We start from the raw sequence: 24,669 nt of genomic DNA, 5'->3' as shown, positions 1-24,669 counted from the left end.
AAAGTCACACGAGCTGCTTGTCCTCCCTCCAGCAACTCTCTCCCAGACAGAGAGGCTCATCGTGGCCAAACACTAGAGAAACCAGGTGCCACAAGTCACTGCAACTCCTCCAGGCACCTCCTGCCTGGATTTTGGTCCTGCAGCCCCACAAACCTGGATACCCTACAGCATCCAGGAAGGAAAACACTTCCCATCAAACACCACCAATAACTGCAACAGCCCCACATTGCTGTTTGGTTGTTTGTTGGTTTTTTTTTAAATAAGAAGAGCCCAAACCCTGCCCCAAGAGACCCAGATGCCCACAACCCCCCCAGCACCAGCCCCACTCACCACTCTGCAGCTCTGTGGGACTTGGTCACTGCTGGAGGAGCCTGTGCAGGAGGGCAGAGCCACAGCTCAGGAACAGCCCTGGCTACCATGGGGAGCAGCAGAGCAGCCACACACCAGAGCAGGAACTCACAGAGCCCAAAACTGAGCCCTGAGTGCCCAGCAGGGTTTAACCCAGCCCAGGTAACAAGGAACACCTGGCAGTGATGGTTTAACCCAGCCCAGGTAACAAGGAACACCTGGCAGTGATGGTTTAACCCAGCCCAGGTAACAAAGAACACCTGGCAGTGATGGTTTAACCCAGCCCAGGTAACAAGGAACACCTGGCAGTGATGGTTTAACCCAGCCCAGGTAACAAGGAACACCTGGCAGTGATGGTTTAACCCAGCCCAGGTAACAAAGAACACCTGGCAGTGATGGTTTAACCCAGCCCAGGTAACAAGGAACACCTGGCAGTGATGGTTTAACCCAGCCCAGGTAACAAAGAACACTTGGCAGTGATGGGCACAGGTGAAGGGGATAACACACAGATTTCTCCTGCTGCAGGTGGGGCACAGGTGAAGGTGATAACACAGATTATTTCTGGTGTAGATGGGCACAGGTGAAGGGGATAACACACAGATTGTCCCTGCTGCAGATGGGGCACAGGTGAAGGGGATACACAGATTTCTCCTGCTGTAGGTGGGGCACAGGTGAAGGGGATAACACACAGATTACTGAAGCTCTGCCCTGTCCCCCTGCAGCCCCCCCAGCCTGGCCCTCCTCTGGGGCTGCAGGAAAGTGAGATAGAGATGGATGCAGAGAATGGGAAATCCTCTGTGCTGCATTTATAAAAGCACCCCAGCCCCAGTGTGGATGGAGGGGGTTGTGTTATCTCTTTCCTCCCTTGCAGACGGGACAGTGGAGCCTCTGTCACACGGTGGGGGAAGTGACACCAAGCCCCGACAGCTCCCCGTGGATGATGAAGTGCCTGGAGGATGGAGATGACTCGCTCATTTCCCATGGCTGTGCCAGGCCGGGTGAAAGGCGGCTCCCACAGTAAATCGAGATTGTTGTGATGATAACTGAGCCTGTGGGGGCCAATTAACATCCTCGGGAGAGGGTGAATGACTCCAGCCTGGCCTGGCACAGGGAGGGGGGGAGTGTGCTGCACCAGGGGCAGCCCTGCACACCCTGTACGGAGGGAATTGGCAAGGGACAGTGACTCGGGCCAGGGACGGACTCAGCGTGTGAGAAGCATTTTAAAACGAGCTGGAGAATTCACAACCAGCCAACAAGGTGACTGAAGTACAGGGGAAAAACAACCTGAGTGCTGCTGCTGCGTGCCCATGGACAGACACACGGCGGGGTTTGGGACAGGGGATCAGTGCTGAGGATCCCTGACCGTGCCCAGGGCCCTCTGTCCCCCAGGATCAGAACCCCTGTCTCCCAGGATGAGACCCCCCTGTTCCACCGGTTACCGAGTCCCTCTGTCCCCCAGGATCAGTCCCTGTGTCCCTGTGTCCTCCAGGATCAGTCCCTGTGTCCCTCTGGCCCCCAGGATCAGTCCCTGTGTCCCTCTGTCCCCCAGGATCAGACCCTGTGTCCCTCTGGCCCCCAGGATCAGACCCTGTGTCCCTCTGTCCCCCAGGATCAGACCCTCTGTCCCCGCATCCGCCGTCCCCCCTCTCCCCGCAGTGTCCGCAGCCCCACAGCGCCCTCCGGTGGCTCCAGGCGGGGCTGCAGCGCTCCCCGAGCCGCGGCCGCAGCGCGCTCAGAGCGCGGAGCTCTGGTACTGCTCCGGTACTGCTCCTGTCCCGCTCCTGTCCCGTTATCTTCTGCAAACCCCCCAGAACACCGCCAGGGCTGCTGCTCAGAGCGCTGTTCCGTGCTTTATTCGTGCCCGGCTGCAGTTGGCACCGCAATGCCATCACAGCCTCCCACAGGAGCCCACCCATGCTGCACCCTCTGGTGTCCCACTCCCGGCTCCTGTGTGAGCCGCCCTTTGCCCATGGATACATCCGGATTCGAGGCCAGAGCGAGCTCACAGCTGCAGTTTAAGGATCACTCTCAGTGAGGATCTGAGCCACGGGGATAACCCGCAGCAGTGGCCACAAAAAGGGCTTGGTCAGTGCTGTCATACCTGCAAGGGACGCTTCAGGCATGGACAAAGTGCCACCTTTCCCTGCTGTGAGCTGGGCTCCATCACTCCATTCCCATGGGCAGGCAGCCCAGGCCCACTGCAGGGCTGGGACACGGCCAGCCAGGAATGCACTGGCCCAGAACTGGGTTTGTGTCCTGTGCTCTTCCTCCCCACTGAGAGGAAGGGAGGTCTAAGAGAAAAGTACTGCTTACCCCACTAGAAAATCACAGGGACAAAGGTTTCCAGACCCCATGAACACCTATGTCACACACAGAGCTACAAATCCTCTGCTCCAAGCCAGAGCAGAGATTCCCCACCTCTGTCTCATCCTTGCCAGATGCTCCAGCACTGCCCCCTTTGGTTTTCCCAAGCTCCTGGCTGGAAGTGGGCAAGGCAGGTGTGGTAGACCACTACAGGCTAGGCATTTTCCAAAAATATTCCTGGGCTTTGGGGTTCCTCCCCACCAAAGTGTGGCCCAAGACCACCCTCCCCCAGGTGAGATCCAGCCCCAGCTCACCCAAACACACCAGTTCAGAAATCTGCAATACTTTAATCAAACCCTACTTAAGGCCATTGTTACTTCCATGATTGCACATATTCCTGCTTCTCAAAAGCACAAATATCTTTATTAACACACCAGGACAGGGCCAAGCCTCCCCCTCCCTGTGGCCAGCCAGGGTGACCAGTGCCCCCCAGTGCCTCCCAGTGCCTCCCAGTGCCCACAGCCAGAGGAGCTGATCCCAGATGGCTGAGCAGGCAGCAGGGACAGTGCCAGGAGCTGAGTGACAGCTCAGATGCACCCTGAGCTCCTGCCAAGGCTCATCTCACACAGGCACCAGAGCCAGGAGAGATGAAGCAGCAGGGCTGAGAGCTGGGGTGGCTGTGGAGCACAAGGTCATGGCACAGAACTGGGGTTCCCAAAGGCACCACTGCTCCCCAAAACAGGCAGAGGCTGCAGCAACCCCAGGCAGGCTCCAGGTACTTTGGGAAGAGACATCACTGGAGTGACAGCCCCCAGAAATGATGTGCAGTACAGCCCAGTGACATCAAGTGGCAATAAAACTGTGAGTGGCTCCAGGACAGCGTGCCCCATTTGGGGAGATGAACAGTGGCTTTTTAAAAGATCACTAAATCCCATCACTGCTACCTATACAAAACTCATTTATTTTAAAGGCTGCCATTAAAGTGCCTGTTATCCCTAGCAGTAGGCAGTTTTAAATTGCAAATAACTTCTCAGATCAGTGAGCAACAATCTTCATTCCTTCATTCCACCGGAGAGAAGGGCAGTGGCTCAGGCTGGCCCTTGGGGACAAAAAGGGTTCTTGAACACTGTGTTGAGGTTTCTGGATGAGCAGGAATGCTGAGCAGCAGGACCATCCCATGGCTGTGCTGTGCTGTGCAGGATCTCTGCCGAGCTGCCCAGGACTTCACCTTCCAGAGGGCTCTGGGGATCTGAAGCAGTGTCACCTGCAGTGTGGTCATGTCCCAGTGGAGAGCTGTCCCGCCAGGAGCTGTGTCAGTGGGAAGGTGTCCCAGTGGGACCAGTGTCCCAGCAGGAAGGTGTCCCAGTGGGATCCATGTCCCAGGCTGGTTCATGCCTGGGCTCCGTGCTGCCTGGGGCTGTTGCTGTCCTGCAGGAGCTGTCCCAGCAGCAGGAAGGTGTCCCAGGCTGGTTCAGCTCCGTGCTGCCCAGGGCTGTCCTGGCTCACGCCTGGGCTCCGTGCTGCCCGGGGCTGTCGCTGTCCTGCAGCAGCGGGGTGCTCTCAGAGGAGGGGGTGGCTCTGGCAGGGGCTCGGGGGCTCTTCTGGGCAGCTCCTCTCTGCAGGGGAGGGACAGAGGTCACAGCCTGGCCACACACAGCAGTGCCACACGTCCCCACCCAGGCCATGCACACCCCAAACCTCCTGCAGTGGCCAAGGACCCATTTCTTCAATGGAACATTTCTGTACTTCCTTTCTGTACCTCTCACCTTACCCAAACCAGATTATCTCCATCCCTGCCCATCTGTACCACCACCCAAGCACCCAGCCTGAAGAGCTGTGGGACAGTCATCCAGATGGAAGGGACAGGGACACTCTGCTGAGGGACACAAGAGCCTGGAGAGCCCTAGGCAGGAGCTGCAGCACACACAGGCAGCCTCCTCCCCAGGATAATGCAGGTGCAGCCTCTGGGGAAGGGGGAAGGTGGTGCCTTCGGGCACCAGGATGGCTCCTCCTCAGCCAAACACACCTACAGAACGGGTTCACCACCCTCAGGGCTGAGCAGGAGCCAGATACACCCTCCAACAGACCACGTGGGCCCTGACCCTAATTAATGCAAGAACCTCAGGAGGAAGCAGCAGGTGACAGGACTGGGTCACTTCCTGCTGCTGGGGACAGGGACACCAACCTGGCCCTCAGCCAGAGCCTACTGCTGGCTGGGGACATGGATTGGGGTGTTGTGGAGGGACTGTGAGGCTTCTCTAACCCTCTGACCATTGCTGCTCCACCAGTGATACCACCAGGCACACCTGGAGACTCTTTGGGCATGGTGGCATTTGGCTGAAGCTTGGATTTGAGAATCCTGGAGGAATTTTCAACCTTATTGAGTCTAAAAGTGTCTACAGACCTCTGGTGAGGGGATGCAGTCAGGGCAGAATGGATGGTTAATATTCAAGAGTCACCTCTTCCAAGTTGAAGAACACTCCACCCTAACGAGGATCCCGAGCCAGGGAAAAATGCCAGCAGGACAACATGGATGAACCAGGCGCTCCAGACACAAATGCAGAAAGCAGGCACGTGGAAGGTGGGAGCAGGGACACAAAACCTGGCAGGAACACAGGGAAACTCTCCCAGCATGCAGGGATGAAGAGAGGAAAGTCAAAACCCAACTGGAACTGAATCCAGCCAAGGATGTCAGACAAGAAAGGCTTCTCTGAGTACCCAGGTAACCAAGGAAAGAGGAGGAACCACAAGGGCCTGAATGAGGCAGGGGACCCCAGAAACCAGGGGCAAGTCCAGAGCAAGGAATTTGAACCCTTGGTGGAAGAGGATGAGGTCAGAGAACATGAAGGAACCAAGACATGCACAAATCCATGGGCCAAGATGGGATGAGTGGGCTCATGTCACAGCAAGGCCATTCCCTGCTGTCTTTGACCAGTCCTGGCTCAAAGACTGAAGGAAAGCAGATCTTGAAAAGGATTAAGAAGGAAAATCTCAGGAGCTACAGAGCAGCCAGCCTCCCTTCATCCTCCAGAAAGTGATGCAGCAGGTAATTCTAGGAACCACTCCCAGCACATGAAGGACAATTAAACCATCAAGTGCAGCCCCTGGGCTTCACCAAGGGGGTGTGCTTGATCACCTGTGATGGAATGAGTGGCTTGGCAGACCAGGGGAGAACAGGGGTGTTGTCTACCTGCACTCCAGGCTTTGGGCACCATCTGCCATCAAAACCTTCCAGGGAAGCTGATGAGGTTGGGATTGTTTGAGCAAGCAGTGAGGGGGACTGAGAACTGGCCAAACATCCAGGCCCAGAGCTGAGTTGGAGGCCAGCAACCATCAGTGTACACCAGGGGTCAATCTGGGTCCAGGCCTGTTGAACATCTTTATTAATGATCTGAAAAACCTGGGGGAGTGGCTGGTACACCAGAGGGCCCTCAGCAGGCTGAGAAAGAGCCTGGAAGGAGCCTCATGAAGTCCAACAAGAGGATGTACAAGGATTTCGCTTGGGATGAACAGCCCCACACAGCAGCACACCCTAAAGGTCGCCAGCTCTGCAGCAGGATGGCAGAAAAGGACCTGAGGGTGAGCTGGGTGGCAAAGGCAGCCAGCTGAATCCTGGGCTGCTCTGAGAGTGTTGCCAGCAGCTCCTGGAGTGGTCCTTGCCCTCTGCTCATCACTGCAGGGGCCACACACGAGCACTGTGTGCAGCTCCGGGCTTCCCAGCACAAGAGAGAGATGGAGCTGCTGGGAAGAGCCCAGCAAAGGAGCACTGGAGTGATTTTGGGACTGGAGACTCTGATGTGAGCAGAGGCTGAGAGAACTGGGCCTGTCCAGCCTCCAAAAGAGAAGGCTCAGGAGACCTCAGCACTGGAAACAAGGTTCTGAAGGGAAGGTGTAAGTACAGAGCCAGGCTCTTCTTGGTGGTGTCCAGGACAAGAGCAAAGGGACACCTAAAGGGGATTCCATCTGCACATTAAGAAATACTTTTTTTTCCTTTTTGTTTTTCCTGTGAAAAGTGTAAAAACGAGAACAGCTGCCCTGGGGAATCTCCACTCCTGAAGACCTTAAGAGACATCTGGAGATGGTGCTGAGCTAGGTGACTCTGCCTGAGCACAGGGATTGGGGATGACCTCCAGAGGCCCCTTCAACCTCAACGACTCAGTGACTTTGTGCTCCTGTAATACAAACCCAGATATTTTATACATCAGAAATTCCCTCCTCTGGTCAGGGGAGGGATGACACCACCAGTGGACTGATCTCTGTTACCCCATTCAAATAAACTTACCTCTGGAGCTCAAACACTCAGAGATGGGGGAAAACAGGCAGGAAAAGTATTTCCCCACACCAATCCTACTGTTCCCCTGATCCCTGCTGACATTATTAGGGCTGCAGATCAGGTACACCAGGAGAAACAATAAGAGCATGTGCTTGAAACCTGGTTAAACACCAGTATTAAGACATCTAAATTGCCCCAAACAAAGCCATGAGACAGCATTGTTCCATCAAAGCTCGCCAGGAGGGCATGGCTGGGAGATGTGGACAGCAAAAGGTTTCATTTGATTGGTTTGGAGTGAAGTTTAATCACATCAGGAGGAGGGAAAAGCATGTTACCTTGACTGGGTACCCACCTACAGTCTGGCTTCCTGCAACACCGTCCCCTTAACTGGAGGCAGCTTTGTGGCAGAGGTGGCCTGATTTGCCTTATTACTGTCTGAGCTCTTTTTATTGCTACTCCAAAATAAAGAGCACTTTTCCTAGAAGACAATCAGTCTGGTTTATGGTTCACTCAGACATGGGTTTCATCAGGGTTCCAATTTTCAGAGGAGATTTGAGAAATCACTGTTCAACTAGAATCTAGTTATTAATGAAGATTTTGAAATTTAGATTAAGCTAAGTCCTATTTAGGATTTTGTTCAGTGTCAAGCCAGTTTTAAAATGGTTCTGTTTGCCTTTTGAAAGTGTCAGCACACATTATGCCACAATGGCAGGGAGCTACAACACCTGGGGGCATTTTACACCCAGATTATGCATTTTTAGAGCTGTGAGTCCAACAGATGCATTTCAAACTGGCTCCACCATAAACTACACTAAGATTTGAGTGTTTCACAGCACCTCATCTGCACTGGCCTCAGAAGCCAGAGGGAGACAGGACAGCCAGGCAGGAGCTGGGTCAGGGAGCCCTTCACGCTGGCAGACACGTGAAGGTGGGGACAATGTCCCTGCTCAGTGTCCCCTCTGACATCGCCTGTGGCTCCGGGAGGCAGAACTGTGCACGATTAGGCAATCAGAGCTAGATCAGCAACACTTCAATCAATCAAATGAGGAACACACCTTGGCTGCAAATCGCTGGCTTCCAGTTTACAACCCCTTATCTGCTCATTAGGTGGAGACGTTCATGTGTCGTTGTGCAGCTTTCTTAGAGATTTGGGAGGTCATTGAGGCTTTTTAGTCACTTTCCAGGTAGCCAGGCACTTCCTGCTGTGGATTTTTAGTTCTAACACTTCATGACTCTTTTGGCTGAGCACAGAAATACAGCTGGCTTATGCCTGGGCTTGGGATATTTCACAAGCAGATATTCAGTTGGCTTCAACGAGTACAAATCCAGCTTTTCTCCCTGACCCTTTCTAGCATGGCTAAACCTCTTTGATAGCAGGAATTAAGACTTGCACAAAGCAGGGTGAGGAAATGCCAGCTCAGGGCTGCACAAGGTGTTAGAAAGAGCTGCCCAGGCCCTTTTCAGAGCCCCTCGGCTCACCAGCAGAGTGCAGCCTGTGTGCCAGCCAACAACCACTGATGTGTGCTGAAGGGGAGCAGTTCACCCCAGAACCATCCTGGCAGCACATTTAGGGCTTGGTGCTGAGCTCTGGGCTCCTCCTGGGCCCTAGCATCACTCCCACCTGCAGGGAAGTGTGCGGAGGAACAAGGGGATTTGGGATCATGTGTTTAAGTCACTTAAGTAATTGTAGATTTGATTAAAATCCAATTAGGTGGAACTCCGAGAACCTGGAACTGTGTGAGGTGGGTTTGCATGGGTGTTCCAGGGAGGGCAGGAAGCAGCTGAGCAGAGGCAGCCCCTCACACAGGCTGCCCTCATCCTGCTCTCATCCCCTCAGACAGGCTGCCCCTCAGCCTGCTCTCATCCCCTCACACAGGCCGCCCCTCAGCCTGCTCTCATCCCCTCAGACAGGCTGCCCTCATCCTGCTCTCATCCCCTCACACAGACCGCCCCTCATCCTACTCTCATCCCCTCACACAGGCCACCCCTCATCCTGCTCTCATCCCTTCACACACGCTGCCCTCATCCCCTCACACACGCCACCCCTCATCCTGCCCCTCAGCCTGCCCTCATCCTGCTCTCATCCCCTCACACAGGCTCCCCTCATCCAGCTCTCATCCCCTCACACAGGCCGCCCCTCATCCTGCTCTCATCCCCTCACACAGGCCGCCCCTCATCCTGCTCTCATCCCCTCACACAGGCCACCCCTCATCCTGCCCTCATCCTGCTCTCATCCCCTCACACAGGCCACCCTCATCCTGCTCTCATCCCCTTACACAGGCCACCCCTCATCCTGCTCTCATCCCCTTACACAGGCCACCCCTCATCCTGCTCTCATCCCCTTACACAGGCCGCCCCTCATCCTGCTCTCATCCCAGAGCTGCCTTTTATCCCCATAACAGCCTCTTCACCTCTGCAGCTTTGGAGCCAGCCTAAGCCACCTGACTGCAGTGCAAAGCTAAACCAGCTTCCTTTGCTATAGGGTTAGGGTAGAAGTTAGATCCCCGCTTCCAGAACTAAAGCTGGCAGAGCTCAGTGTCACCAGATCACTGTGGTGCCAGAGGCACAGATCTGCACTGACTGTTTTGGCTGTTCCATATTCAGTCCTGACAGCTCAGCCTCACCCCACTGCCTGCCTCACAGCCGAGCTCCCAGCAGGCCTCAAAGGTCTTCACTTCTCAGCAAACCCAGACCCACAAAGGGTTTCCCATCTGAGGGTTTCATTTCCAGAGCTCTGTCACAGACATCTTCTATGAAAAATCCTTTCCTTAGGATTTTTCCTCCTGAGAAGCTGGGAGGCCTCAGGAACAAAATGTAAACAATGGTTATCTGCTACTGTGGAATGCAACAGGTGCATCTGGGATTGGGCTTATGTGGTTGTTTCTAATTAATGGCCAATCACAGTCAGCTGACTTGGACTCTCTGTCCGAGCCACAAGCCTTTGTTATCATTCTTTCTTTTTCTATTCTTAGCTAGCCTTCTGATGAAATCCTTTCTTCTAGTATAGTTTTAATATAATATATAATAAAATAATCAATCAGCCTTCTGAAACACGGAGTCAGATCCTCGTCTCTTCCCTCATCCTCAGACCCCTGTGAACACGGTCACAGACTCTTTGGAGCAGTTTGCACAGCAAGGCAGTTCCAAGGAAACACAGAATCTGTGCTGGGCTGAGGAGCAGCCACAGTGGCTCTGTCCCCTCTGCAAGAACACAGCAAGTGCATTTCATTAGCAGGCTGTGTTCAGACAGCTCCATCCTCTGGAGAAGGCTCTGTTCTGACTGGAAAAACGCTGGGAGCCTGCAGAGATGCAACAGCACAGACCTGCTGCTGCCTTCTAGGGAGACTGGCTTGATAAACCAGGATTGTTCCTCCATTAGCTGGGTGAGCTGAGAAATACCTGCTCCTCCAGGCAGCCACGTCCAACACTGCTGTGCACCAAAAACAATAGGAATGCTTCATGTTACCTATCTGCAGCCCAGTTTCTAGATGGCTCAGGAAGCCCTGTTGCTGTCTGCTAGCACCTGGCACCAGCAGGAGATGGTTGGTGGCATCAGCCAGTGTTTCCTCACACAGGTTAGATTGGCAGCCCAAACTGCATCCTCTGATTGAGTGTGATTTGACTGACAGCACTTCCCACAGGCACCTGCAGGGCCTTACCTTCCTCCTTGCCATGAGGAGAGCTGCTGAGACAAGGAGAGGGACACTGAGGCCAAGGAGGATGTACTGCAGGTACTCCAGCACCGAGGGCAGCAGCACCAGGTTGGTGTAAAACTGCTTCAGCACTGAGCCTTCAATGGATCCACTCTGCCCAAAAAAGCAACCTGTCAGTGGCATCTCCCTCCATCCAGGCTGAGGCCAGCTGAATGATTCCCTTCCCACCACCTCCCAGCATAAATTAGGGAAGTTATGCAAGATTCAGCCAGGCTAAAAGCTTTTACTGAATAGCAGGAGTCAGCTGGAGGCTGCACTCCCACGCCCACAGGAGGACAGGGATGCTGGCAGCTCTGTCCAGGGCCCCACTTAACCCCACATCTAGGGCAGAGCCAGAGATTTACCAAGTATAGAGCAGGGTTTGTTCAGCTCAGAGGGATTAATGGCATAGCCAAGTATTGAAAAGCCTTCTGTTGGTGCTTAATTAGTCTGGCTGTCTTAAAGCTTTATGCAAAGTGGAGTTTCCCCAGCACTGGGTGATGGGGACAGAACCAGGCTGAGGAAGGCAGCTCACCTCTGCAAACCACAGCAGCGGCAGGACCACGGGCTTAATCTGCCCTGTTTGACTGGGAGGGAAGAAAATCAAAAAAGAAACACAAGCTTAGGTTTATGGTTGATCAGGTCACAATTAGCAGCACAATTCTTCCTGAGGGGACACATCTGACACACTGACAGTGGCCAGGAAACCATGAGGGGGTGGCAATCCCAAGGTGAGCTGCTCCCACCTTGGGGACCAGGTGCTTCCCATGCAGGAGCAGAGCTTGTGCTTCCATGGGGGTTTAACTGACCAAGGACAGCAGGAAGTGCCATCCCAACACTGGGAGATGAAACTGAGTGCAGCAGAATGCCAAAGTTTCTGTCTCAGTCACCTGGGGGGCACCATGGGGCTGCCTGGGGGTTTGCCTCCCAGCCCAAGCAGCAAGAGCACACTCCCACCCTTGCTGGTATTTAACATCTGGCACCACAGTTTGGTTACAGAGACCTCTTGTTTGCTTTCACAGAGCTGGAAGTGCCTTGTGGACACAGGTTTCACTCTCTACCCCTCAGGCAAAGTGGGTTTTGCCTCATCTGAGAGGCAGCACAGTGGAGGAGAACAAGGTGAACCTCCTGCCCCACCAGGAGGAACAATCCCTCCCTCAGCTGTCTGTGAGGGACAGGGACACTGCCCCAGCTGAGCAAACAGGCAGCCACTCTCTGCACTGCTAAGGGATGAACTTGTGGCCACTGCAATGGATGATGTTTCAACAGGAGCCAGCTGGCTCCAGCAATGGGACAACTGCCCATGGCAAAGCTTTGCAGAGAGTAAACTCTGCAGCAAGCTCAGCACCAGCAGAGCTCCCTGCTCAGGGAGGGCAGATGGACATTTCTGGGAGGTGAGCACTTACATGATACCAGACACGTGCTTTATGTACAGGTTCAGCTGCAGCTTGATGGAGCAGTTCATGGGGATGCCCGTCATCTGCCGGGGAAGAGAACAACCAGTTCATCAGTGACTTCCTGGGACCAACAGACCCTGTCCAGCATTCCAAGCCCATGAAAAACATCACACTTCAAAGCTGGTCATGTTGACACCCATTAAGACATTGGTTTCTCATGACTCTGCAGTTTTGCAACACATTTTTACAAGCAGAGAATTTTTGTTGGACTGTCCCTGTTTGTAGTCAGCAGCCTACAGCTAGATAAAAATGCAGTTAACTGTACTGTTATCAGGAGATGTTTGATACTGTAATAAACTTAATTAGATTTTCATAACTACGATAAAAACACCAGTCAGAACCCAATGTTGAGATAACACACACAGTTTACCTCACCTCAAGAGGGAAACAGGTTTTTTTTTGCTTGAGCAAATATCACAGAACATTTAGAAAAACTGACCTCACACAACACAGGCTGTGGGTGGAAAATCTCAAAGTCCCTTTGCCATCAGCAGCTGGGACAGGGATACCTCAGGACAGCCCAAATCTCCCCTCTGGAGTGGTGACTTCACCCTCACACTGGGGGTACAACAGGAGGGGTGTAACAGCAGCAGTCCAGTGCAAGAGCAGTTCCAGATGGGCAGGCTGAGAGAAGGGAAGAAGCCAGCCCAAAAATGGAGGTGCCAGCCCAAAAATGGAGGTGCCAGCTTGAGGCACAGCGTGCTCCTCAGGCTCTGCCAGCCAGCTCTCATGGCAATGTGCACTGGCAGAGTTGGGGCAGAGCTGGGCTGCTGCCAGATACACCTCCTGGTGTTATAGGCCTGAGTCAGTGGAAAGAGTTTCACTGTGCTTATCAAAACAATTATGTTTATAATTAGTTCTGCAATTCTCCAGGAGCCAGGCTAATTATTCAATTAGTTTATGGCTTTGACATTTTTATCTGCACATGCCCTCGCCAGTCTTTGCACTCTGGAACCTGCTGGGATCAGCGCCACGAGAGCAGAGCGGTGCCAGCACTCGGCTGATGGCAGGGTCCCCCTGGGCTGGGCTGGTCCCTGGGCTCACGGGGGACCCTGGGGGGGCTCACTCACAGGGTGCACATCCAGGAAAAGCCCGTGCTGCTCCTTGCTGGGGTGCAGGCCTTCCACTGCATCCACCAGGGACGGGTCGGCGTTGTAGAAGTGAGGGTGGGAAATGAACATCGGTGCATCTGGAGGAGATTAAAGGCATCTTCAGCTGCTCCACACTCAACTAAAAGCTTTATTTGAGGTCTTTACCGCCTTGCAGTACTTGTTCTGAACACGCTTTTATAATTTCTCCTCCCAGCCAGTAATCTCCTCCCCCTCCTTCGCTGCAGGTTGTTCCACTGATCTGGGAGGGCTCAGGACCACCCACTCTGTCCCACCACCATGCCATGGTAACCCCTGTGCCCAGACACCAGTTAGGGACACGCTGGCCTGTCACACACACACTCAGTGTCCAAAGCTGACATTTAATCTGGGATCTGTGTGGGCTGCCTCCTCCTTGCTCCCCCAGCAGCCCAGGGGATGCAATGCTCCCACTGTACCCCAGGCATTCCCACAAATGCCAGGCTCTCACAGGGCTGGGCACTAAAGATCAGGCACAAAGGGTTTCCCCTCACTGCTGAGAGGTCTGTGGGAGTGCAGAGAGCCCACCAGTACTTCTCAGCACCCCAGCAGGCACTAGAGCTGTTTTTCCAGACAATCAAGCTTCTGCTGCATCTCAAATTTAATATAGGTCCACTGAGGAGAGCCAGGGTGGGGGAAAGGACTTACTGAGCCTGCAGGTGCTGACGTTCTGGATGCCAGACTGCATGCAGGGGCAGAAGCCCTCGTTGGGTGGGTAGTCTGTGCCGTTGGCAAAGAGGGTTTTGGGTGCCACGAAGCGGAAGGTGGGCACACCCTGGAACTGCCCCGACTCCTCGTACACCAGCGTCATGGACCTGCAATGGTTCAGGGGAGAGGGATCAGCATTGGCCAACAGGCTCCCAGCACAGCACCGGCTGCTTATCTTGCCTGGATAAGATGCAGTTGCAATGTAACTTAGACTTTGAGATCAAGATAAACCCTCAGCAGTGCTTCGGGGAATGAGGATTGAAACCTTTTGCTTTCCATGTTTTAAGCACATCTAAAGGGTTGGTCAGGACTAGTCAGGCAGAGAAACCACAGGCTTATAAGAAGTCTGTTTGCTATATCCAGGTGAGATTTGTTTAAAGGCATGCAGTAATCCCCAGGGCTGCTCTCCAAGAGATAATACCCACTTTATGCAAGCCCTGGCTCTGAGGTGCTCCGTTACAGGGCAGGGACACTGCAGAAATCTCTTTTGCAAGCCGACTCCAGCACCAGGACAGTGGAAAATTTCCCTGCATGACACAGCAAGATTTTTTTCTTCCTACTAGAGGCTGTTGATACTGTGCTGCAATATTGCTGGCCAGGTTTGGCCCGAGCTTCCAGGACAAAAATTGGCTCCCTTCACACTTGAGTGAGGCTTGCAGGGATCAGAGAATCACAGAATGGGTCACAGTGGGCTGCCAGGACAGCCTGGGCAGGCCAAGGGGATGCTCATTCCCACAGAGGGATGGTCCCTCCTCGTGCTGGGAGCAAGGACGGGGATTCAGGGCATGTTCAGCAGTTACAGGTGGGCCTCTTGGCTCTGCTCACTTCCCAGTGAAGAGGCAGAGCTCGCTGCAGCCCAGCAGCAGAGCAAAACCTTGGTGGCTGCCTCAGCATCAGCTGCACGGAGAGGCAGCAATGCTCTGAGCCCAACTGATGCGTGTGACTGTCCACAGAGGCTGAGGCAGAGGTCTGGGGAGGAGACACAGCTCTGTCTGAGAGGCTGAGCCACTTCCCCACAGTTCTGTGTGACAGGAAACTCCTGTGCCAGCAAGAAACCAAGCTGGGTTTCCTTCACTTCACTGGGAGCATGCTCTGTTCCAGAGGTTCCTGGAGTCTGACAGGAACAGGAATGTGTTTAAACTTCAGCTACAGGTAAACTTCCATGTAAACTCCTGGCTCCAGGTCACTCTGGTGTTTGCTGATGTCCCTTGTGCAGAGGAATCCCTGTGCTGATCCCAGCTCAGCTGTTTGTTCACTGCTCATTGTTCTCTGTTCACTTGCTTGTTTTGCAGCTCTATCTACAAAGCTGGAATTAGCATTATCTTCCCCAGGGTAGGGACAGGGGTTTTGTGCCTGCTTCCCTCCTTCCAGCCTCAGGGACAGGCACACAGGCCAGCTCTGAGGGGTGCTTTAAGCCCTGGGTGATCAGCTAAGGCAGAGCCTGGAAATGGTGGCATGAGTTTCCTCCCAGACAATTTCTCCAAGGGTTTAGTCAGCTGAAAGAGTTCTGCAGTTCCAGTTGCATTTCCCTCTGACAACCCTTACTTCTCCTTCTGACTGTCCACATCTTATCTAGATCAGATAACCACATCTGGTTCTTTTCTGCTGATTAAAGTGGGCAAGCTGGACATCTCCAGTGATCTGGAAAATATTTATGGACACCACAAGATGCTGACAATGAGACAACTACCCTGTTTGCAAAGCTCAGAGATAATGCAGACCCAAACTGAACTTTAGCTACCAAAAACAATTCATGAGGCCTCTGTGTGTGCAGGATGGGAGCAGCTGTCCTGCCACCCGCACGGGGACAGGCCGGCAGTGTGGCCTCACCTGCAGGCATCAGGGCTGTAGAACTGCAGGGAGGTTGGGGACATGAAGGGTGGCCACATCTCCCCTGCTGTCCCGTTGATCATGTTGCACTGGCTGCTCCTCCAGTAATCCACCTGTGGGACAGGGGGAGAGAGAACTACTCAGAAGGATTCCCTGCATGGAATGTCCACCACCCCACACTGCTTCCACAGCAGCACCAAAGTTCTTTCCCATCTTAGGCATATTTTCCATCCTCCAAGATTCTGTGAACCAAACAATTAATGGACAAGATCCCCCTGCCCCCAGAGCCTGAGTTCTACAGCTGATTTTAGTTAGGAGCACAATTCCACAAGGGAAGAGTAAAGCATCCTTTAACACCTTCAACACAGCCCACAGGAGCCTGAGATTTCAACCAATAGAGGCAACCAGCCCCAACAACACTGCAAGGGAGTGCAAGTGAAAAACCCATGAGGAGATGAATTTACTGCTTCCTGAATAGCCCCTTGCCACATGGCTGCCTCCTGGCAACTTGCTGAAACAGAAATTGCAGCACTTGAAGTCCTGTAGAAACTTTTCTTCACCCCAGAGCTTTCAGATGACCCTGCTTTAATCAGGCACTGCCCATAATTCAAGGTTGGCTGCCAGACTCTCACCTTCTTGAGCCCATTCCATGAATCCACCATGTGAACCTGGCTGATGTTGTTCATGCCCCTGTTTACTGTGAACAGCCCCGAGTTGGAGTTGTTGAACTGCAGAGAGAAAGAAGGAATGATTGTTTAATCTCCTGCACACAACACGTGCCTGACTCTGGGTGCCCCATCAGCTTCTGCTCAGCTCAGTTTCTGAGCTACCCCAAGATCAATATTGCTGGGATTTTCGCATTCCCAACCAACACTTACATCCATGAATAATCCAAACTTCCCCTTGAAAGGGAGCAGGCCAGGAACAATCATATTTATTGCATCTATCAGGGGGTCTTCGTAGCCCCACATGATCTCGCCCACGGTGCGGTTCATGAACGCCTCCTGCTTCAGGCTGGCCAGGGCTCCACTCAGCAAAAGCTTCAACAGGTCTGGCAGTTTTTCCACCATCACAGCTGCTCCCTGAGAAAGGAAACAAATGTCTGCAACGAGAGGCCCATCTTTAGCAAAGATGAAGCATTTTTGGTGTTAACCCAAATTGTTCTGCTGCTCCCATCCATAGCCCCAGAGGAATGCTCTGGACAGACTGAGGTTCTTCATTTGTTCCCAGTTGGGGAAGGAAGCAGTTGTGGGCTCACAGGCTTGATTTCCCCACAGGATGCTCAGATGAGGCTGCAGTTGCAGATCAGCTGCTCTGCACACTCTGGTTTTGGAACAGAGCAGCCTAACAGAACAATTAACACTCACAAAGCAGAAAATTGCATTATATAAGCTTAACCACCTCATTGCTTGATCAGCCCCAAGCCCTACAAGAAAGTGATTCAGTAATTCAATGCTGGCTATCACCACCCTCCCTGCAAGCTCAGAAGGTGGAACCCATCCAGGCAAGAAGCACTTACCATCAGCATGATGTTTGGCACCACAATGTACTCGTCCTCCGTGCCATTGGACAAGTGTGGCTGGAAGAAAAGCTGTCGGTACTCCAGGTAGGAAACGGTGTCGTTGTCATGGAATGTGATATTTGTTTTAACCCTGTACTCCCTGCAAAGAGATGGCAGATCATGGCAACCACCCCCAGGCAGAGCCCCTCAAACAGAATGGGCTGCACAGGCCTGGGCTGGTGCTGGGGGAGACCAAAGCCCAGTGAGGAGCCATTGGGCAGCTGGGGAGGCAGTGAGGGACAGATATAAACCAGATATAAACCCTCCCACCCCAGCCAGGGTTAGGGTCTGCAGTGTAGGAACAGATATAAACCAGATATAAACCCCCCACCCCAAGCAGGGTTAGGGTCTGTCAGGAGAGAGCAGCCCAAGAGCCACGCATCCCCGACAGGTTGGATTCTTGCAGGCACAAAGTGTTCTTTCCCAACTCATTACCCAAGAAATTGAAGGCAAAACAGCAAATCCCCTCTGTTGCTTCACCCACAGTCCCTGTAAAGCCCAGGCACAGCAGAGAGGTGCCCAGGCACGCAGAGCCACAGCACCGACACACCAAACAAGCTGCACACAGGAGAGGAGCGGCCAAGGTGCCCCATGTGCCACCAGGAGTTTGCTCCCAAGCAGATGGGACGGCTCCTGGGCTCAGGGCAGCCCCCACACAGCATCATGGCCCTGCTGCTCCTCAGGGCTTCAGGCCATCCATGTCCTGCACACCGCCTGATGCCTTCCAGCTTGCATGATTTCCACATTCTGTACTGTGTTAGTGTGTATTTCTGAACTCCATATGAAGTGTCAGCAGCTCTCCTCGCAGCTCAGTCCCACAGCACAATCCTTTGCCTCTCCTCAGTCCCACAGAACAATCCTTTTCCTCTCCCCAGTCCCACAGAACAATCCTTTTCCTCTCCTCAGTCCCACAGAACAATCCTTTGCCTCTCCTCAGTCCCACAGAACAATCCTTTTCCTCTCCCCAGTCCCACAGAACAATCCTTTGCCTCTCCTCAGTCCCACAGAACAATCCTTTGCCTCTCCTCAGTCCCACAGAACAATCCTTTGCCTCTCCTCAGTCCCACAGAACAATCCTTTGCCTCTCCTCAGTCACTCTCAATCCTTTTCCAGCCCCAGAACCAAGGACACCACTGCAGCTCCAGCCCCAACAAGTGCAATCAACAGGGAATGGAGAGGAGCAACCTGGGAGGGTGGGACTGCACAACCTGGAGCTGGAATTGGACAGTGAACCTCAATATGGAAATGAACCAAAACTTATAAAAGTGTGAAAACTCATTACATGTCATCCGGCTTGGGTGTAGCCCTGGCTGGGCTCTTGCACTGCCCAAGGTGCATCCTTTGAAGGCCTTTTAATAAATCTCTACTTTATTAATTTAACTCTGTCCAGCCTCTGTTCCAGGGAGCCTCTCAAGGCACCAGCCCAGTGCTCTGGACTTTAGAGCTCACACCACAGGAGCATCCCCAGCCCCATGGCTGCAGGGCTCTGTCCCCAGCATCACAACCCTGTCACTGCTTCTGGAGGAGCTGAAGCTCAGCTCACCAGCAAAAACAAAGTCCTCCACTGTGGAGCCTCTGTTTTACAGCCCACATTAGGGAAGGGCACTAATCTTGCTCAGCAGGAACACAAGGACACTAATAAGCTTTGCCCCTTTGTTTATTCTTATTTACAGCAAGTGAAGCTTTTCCCCAAGCCAACAAAGAGATGCAGTGGAAACATACAGAACCCACAGCGGGGGACCTGGCAAGGCCAGGGCAAACAAGGGCACATACATACTGCAGGTGTCCCCTCACACTGCTCAAACAGCTTTGGATTAACCAGTAAGCTTCCCACATGAGCTTGCTTAGGCTGCTGTTCAACCTCACCCCACTACTGCAGGTACTAATATACTGGAAATCACTGCTCATGGCAAGTTCACGCATTCAACTCAGCATCAATCACTTTGAGGTGCTGAGAACCACCTGGGGCTTCAGGCAGCATCCTCAAACAGGCCCAGCCCTGCTGTGTGTGGGCCTGACCCAGTGCTGGTGCTCCACGCTGGCTCCCATGAGCAGAGCACTCATTTTGGGCATGTTCAGGTATCATGTTAGATAAGGACTTAGGCTGGCCCATAAATTTGATATTTAGGCGACTCCAGCTCAGGAGCTGGGCTCTTCAATGCACAGTGAAGATAAAAGAAGAGCACTCTGAAGACAGGGTCACCCACCACCACACCAACACCCCTCATACCCACATTTGGGCCGTATCAGCCCAGGTCTGCCTGCCCAACAGGCCCCAGAAAAAGGCTGAGCCCCACAACTCAGTGGAGCACCCACCAACCTCCCTGTCTCAGTGGCCAGGGCTCCTGCCTTTGTCTTCAGCAAGATCAGAGCAACTAGAGCACATCTGGGTCCCTCCAAAGTCCAGAGCACATCTGGGTCCCTCCAAAGTCCATTGCCCCTGGGCTCTCAGTGAGGCTGCTGATGCCATGTCCTCCTGCCAGAGGAGCCAGGCAGCAGGCTGGCAGGCAGCACAGGTCAGGCCCGTGCCAGGCTGGGGCACAGGGGCACCTGACCTGTACACGTAGGTCAGACAGACAGAGGCCAGGCCCGTGCCAGGCTGGGGCACAGGGGCACCTGACCTGTACACGTAGGGCCCACGCTGGCTCAGCACTGGCTTCTCTCCCCGCAGGACCTGCTTGGGGTTCAGCACCTCGAAGAAATGCACTGACAAGTAGAAGGGGACAGGGATGTCTTTCCACATCTGGAAGGAGATGCTGCTGGGGTCGATCCTGACGTTCTGTAAGGCAGAAGAAATAAAGGGACACAACATTTGGGCTCTGTGGCTGCAGGTGAACACATCCACCCTCGGCTCAGTGTAAGGCACAGCTGAAGGTGGCAGGCACAGATGCTCTCCAGAGGATCCAGGTGTTTTCGGCAGACAAACCCAGCTAGATATACAGTGAGAAATCCTGTGGGTGCAGAAGCATCAGGTTTATGCTTAGAAGCCAGGATGTCTGCTGGTTTATTTATTCAGGCTTAACTTTCCTAATCCTGCCCACAGGGCTTCCGAGTGTTTGATGTGCTGCAGACTGGGCTCCGAATTATTCACTACTCTGCACGTTTTAGTTGTCTGTCCCAAAGGCCTTTGCTCGTGGCTTTGGCAGCTCCATACAGCTAAGAGCCAGCAGGGAGAAGTGGCACAGCTATCCTCACAGCTGCCTGGGTACCAGCAGGGAGAGCCCACCAGATTGCCAAAAGGAAGATGGAGAACTGGGAGGGCAAAGCAGCACAGCCCAGGACACCCGTGGCTGCTCTCAGCTGCCAGCCTGCATTGACTCACAGCTGATGATGAGGCAGGTCAAAGGCAAGGCACAATCCTGCTCCCATATCACTGTCCTGAGTGCTGGGAAATGCCTGCAGGAGCTCAGAGACACCCTAAGCCCTCCCCAGCCCAGAGCTGCTACAAGGGCACATCTCCTGCACTCCCTCCCTGCCTCCAGGGTGCTGCAGGAGGGCAGGAGCCTGTTCCTTCTTGAACACCCACTTTGGATGGGTTCCACCCTAATCTTTTCTCCTGGGAGCAGAGATCCATGTCCCTGCTTAGGTAACCCAGGCAGATTATGGAAGTGGGGCTGATCCATGAGCAGGAGGAGGGATGTGGGCTTTGTGCTGGTGCAGCTCAGCAGCTCCTGCTCTGGAGCAGCTCCATCTCACTGGGCACAAATTTGCTGACACAGGGGGTTGAGGTGCCAGAGGTTTCCCCACACCACCTCTTCTCTCTTGAGGAATTTTATGGGAAAGCCGAGCTACCTGTGAGCAGCAAGCCCCTGCAAGCCCCTCATCCACCCCAATCCCTGGGAACACATCTCCACAACGCTGTGGAACCCATCTAACCTGGCAAACCCTCCCCACCACCACATGCTGCTCTCATTTTGCCAGCCTCAAGGATTTCAAGGTAGAAAGGAGCAGTAATAGGGCAGATTTTTATTTAGTCTGCTTTACGACCCCAATTCCCAAGCATAAAATGGATTTATGACCAAGAACATCTCATTCCTTTAGTTGCTTGTTCTGTCTCGCACTCCCTTGACCACTTGTTGCAGATGTATTTAGTTTTGTAAGAAGCACCCAGTCAGATGGAGCTACATCCCAGCTCCCTCCCCACCTGGGCTCACCAGCTCAAGGTACTCCTCAGGTGCTCCTAAGATCCCCAAAACGGGGTAAAAGAGCTTAAAATTAAGCTATTTTTAGGTCAAAACAAACACGGTCATATGTCTGAGATAAAAACAGAGTATTTGTCAACCAAATGGCTTGCAAAGGGTCACTGAGTTGTTTGACCCCTCCTGACCAGGCTGATCTTTGTTCCTGGGGAACTGAAAGGAACTGGTTACTGCCCATCAGCTCCAGATGGGGCCAGGACCATGCTGCTCCTGCTCCCAGGACAGCACCTGAGCTCCCAAGGGGAGCAGAGCTCATGCAGCCTCACTCACTGTGTGCAGGTCTGTGCCATTCCAGATGCTCCCAGAAAAGCAAAATTCCCCAGGTTTTGCAGGGCCAGCCCCACAGGCAGCCCAGTGCAGATGGGGCAGGCTCCACGCTCCCTGCTTTCCCTGCAGGCTTCACCCAAAGATATCCTGGTAACAACCACCTGTCCATAGGTAAGTGCTTTTCCATCAGGATTCACCATCCTGACAGAGCTCAGGAGGCCAGGATGGGCAAACCAGCCTTTACCTGCCCAACCCCAGCCCTTCTAGCTCCTCTTACCCACACTGAAGACCAACCCCGGAGTTTCAGCAAGGACCTGAATGTTTCTCATCACCTGTCATCACTCAGTTATTAGGCTGGATGTGAAATGGAAAATAATGAACGGAGGGTAATTTTGTGTCATGTTGAAGATGGGGAGACCAAGGGCTTGAGGTGAAGGGAGGAAAAACAAGGGTTGATCTTTTTTTCATCTTCTGTTCTCATTGCAAATTATTAGAACTTAGCTAATTAGGTTGAAAAAATCAGGATTAGCTAAAAAGAGGGCAGAGAGGCTTTTGCACAAAAAGTGTCATGTCTGTCCTGCAGGGGCCATTCAGCCTTTTATTTGCAGGTACCAGTTCCTGATGTGCTGAAGCTGAACAAAGGCTTTGTGCTGTTTAATGCACAGGGCTGTGGGCTCTGCCCTTGCGAGGGGTGAGTTTAAGTAGGTCATTTTCGGCACAGCCTTTGCGCCACACGCGGCGCCAGCCATTGGCTACGAGCTGTTTGTTCACCTCTTTCATCAGAAGCAAATTTTCAGGGGCTGACCTGGGTAGGTGGAAGCTTGGAGAAAGGCCAAGGCACGGAGCACATCTGCCTTGGACAGGGAGAAAAAGGTTTGGCTAAATGTGGGGATGAGCTCTACATTACAGCAGGTGGGACAGGAGTGCTGCTTCATAAAACTGTGCAGAGTTACTGAGCAGGGCAACAACTCCATCCACAGCCCCACATTCTGGGGACAAACCCTCTTCAACCTCAGGACCTCTCCTGTGGATAAAACAGGTGTTCAGAGAAGCAACTCTTCAGGATTTCAGTCTAAAGGACTTCTTTCTGAAGGAGAGAGGATAACTGGGAGTTTGCTCCATGCACAGGGATCCTCTGGAGAGCTCCTGTTTCCAGCCGGGAAAGCATCTCACGTGTAGCCCGGCAGTGTGCTCATCTACTTATGAAAGGAATGACTGGTGCTGCAGGTAGAGGCAGGAGGGAAGGGGAAGTGTCGGTGCTCAGGGTGATGCTCTGCCAAGCATCCCCAGCTAATCTCAGCGATGCAAAGCTACCCAGGGCTGCTTCACCTGCTCACTGCGGGCATATTTGCTGCCACCAAGGGTGGAACACCCCAAACCGCATTTGCCCAGAGGCTGCTCGGAGCTGCAGCAGCGACGCTGCCTCTTCCAGCGCTCGGCTCTCCGGAGCACACTGCACAAGGGAAAGGCTCAGCAGCCCCAGCCCGCAGCGCACCGGCCCCGGCCACCGACAGCACCGCCCCGAGCCCCGCACCGCACCGCACCCCTCTGGGCCCCTGCACCGACCCCGCTCCGCACCGCATGCCGCACCGAGCCGAGCCGAGCCCCGCAGCGCACACGGCCTCCAGCGCACCCTCCAGCCGCACTTCAGCGACCCCGCACCGCCCGCACCGAGCGGAGCCCCCGCCGCGCCCCCGCGCCCCGCTGACCTTGATGACCTGCTGCCGGACGATGAGCGGCCCCAGGAGCAGCAGGCAGCCCCCCAGGAGCGCGCAGGCCAGCCCGGCGAGCCCCAGCCCCACGGACAGCCTGCGGTGGGCCACGGCCATGGCGGGGCGGAGCCGGTACCGGGAGCGGAGCGGGCCCCGCCGCTTTATGGATGGCCCCGCGGCCCGGCCCGGCCCGGCCCGGACGAGGGGGCGGGGCCGCGCCGGACGGGGCGGGGCTGGCGATTGAGGCCACGCCCACAGCCACGCCCCCCCCGGCGGGAGGCGCGACGGGAAAGGGAAGGCGAGCGTCAATGTAAACCCGTGTGGGAGCACGGGAAAACGGGCACAACGGTAAAATACTGAGAGGAAATGTATAAATAAATACATAGACAGATAAAATATCGCTCAGTCATGCAACTGTAGAATAGAGTGGTTTGCGTTGGACGGGACTTTAAAGATCATCTCGTGGGCAGGGACACCTTCCACTGTCCCAGGCTGCTCCAACCCCATCCAACCTGGGCTTGGGCACTGCCAGGGATCCAGGGGCAGCCACAGCTTCTCTGGGAAATATGTCCCTGTGCCTCACCATCACCACAGTAAAGATTTTTATCCTAATATCTGATCTAAACCTATTTTTTACAGTTTATAAGCCATTCCTTCTTGTTCTGTCATTACATGCTAGACAAAAAATACATAAAAGTGCTTGTGTTCATGTGTATATATATATATATATATTTCAGTTTGAAGTCATTCCTTCTTGTTGTCACTAGACAAAAAAAAAGACATAAACCATGTTTCTATTCATGTGTATATGTATATATATGTATGTCTTGCCTGAGGAGTAAGCATCCATCACCCATTAACCTGCCTCTGTTTTTCTGTGTAACCCAACTCTGCTTTTCCAAAAAAACTGAGTCTTTTTTCCATCTTCTGCATCTGAACATGGCCTGGAATAAAAACCTTGCTGAGACTCATCCCCAGAGGCATCCAGAAGGCAGCAGAAAATAAAGAGTCCAGTTTGTGACAGCCCGTTTTAAATCAATGATGTACAACATCCCATTGTCCCAGCTGAGCAAACACATCTGGCAGCTGGAGTGGTTCCACCTGCCACACTCTGTCCTGCACAGAGAGGGGACAATCTCATGGCTGCCACCAGGCAGGGCCCAGCACAGCACAGGACCTGTCTCCTGCCAT

At 53.6% G+C, this 24,669-nt stretch overlaps 1 protein-coding gene across 3 annotated transcripts; it reads right to left on the bottom strand.

Moving 5' to 3' along the window:
• Positions 1-3,593: 3,593 nt before the first annotated feature.
• On the bottom strand, positions 3,594-23,677 carry SCARB1 (scavenger receptor class B member 1). 3 transcript variants are annotated; one of them, XM_059485356.1, is made up of 12 exons: positions 23,476-23,677; positions 19,922-20,079; positions 17,259-17,400; positions 16,618-16,821; positions 16,372-16,467; positions 15,740-15,852; positions 13,850-14,016; positions 13,145-13,263; positions 12,024-12,097; positions 11,153-11,204; positions 10,585-10,731; positions 3,594-4,268 (listed from the first exon to the last, which is right to left on the bottom strand). In XM_059485356.1, the coding sequence occupies exons 1-12, from the start codon at positions 23,593-23,595 to the stop codon at positions 4,155-4,157; spliced, it is 1,506 nt and encodes a 501-aa protein (XP_059341339.1). In that variant the 5' UTR covers positions 23,596-23,677; the 3' UTR covers positions 3,594-4,154. The 3 variants fall into 3 exon arrangements, with proteins under 3 accessions (XP_059341339.1, XP_059341341.1, XP_059341342.1); XM_059485358.1 differs by lacking the exon at positions 3,594-4,268 and adding an exon at positions 5,918-6,824; XM_059485359.1 differs by lacking the exon at positions 3,594-4,268 and adding an exon at positions 6,899-7,403.
• Positions 23,678-24,669: the final 992 nt, after the last annotated feature.

This window comes from Ammospiza nelsoni, chromosome 18 (genome assembly GCF_027579445.1).
Source record: "Ammospiza nelsoni isolate bAmmNel1 chromosome 18, bAmmNel1.pri, whole genome shotgun sequence".
NCBI lineage: Eukaryota > Metazoa > Chordata > Aves > Passeriformes > Passerellidae > Ammospiza > Ammospiza nelsoni.
This window is presented reverse-complemented; position numbering and strand designations above follow the sequence as displayed.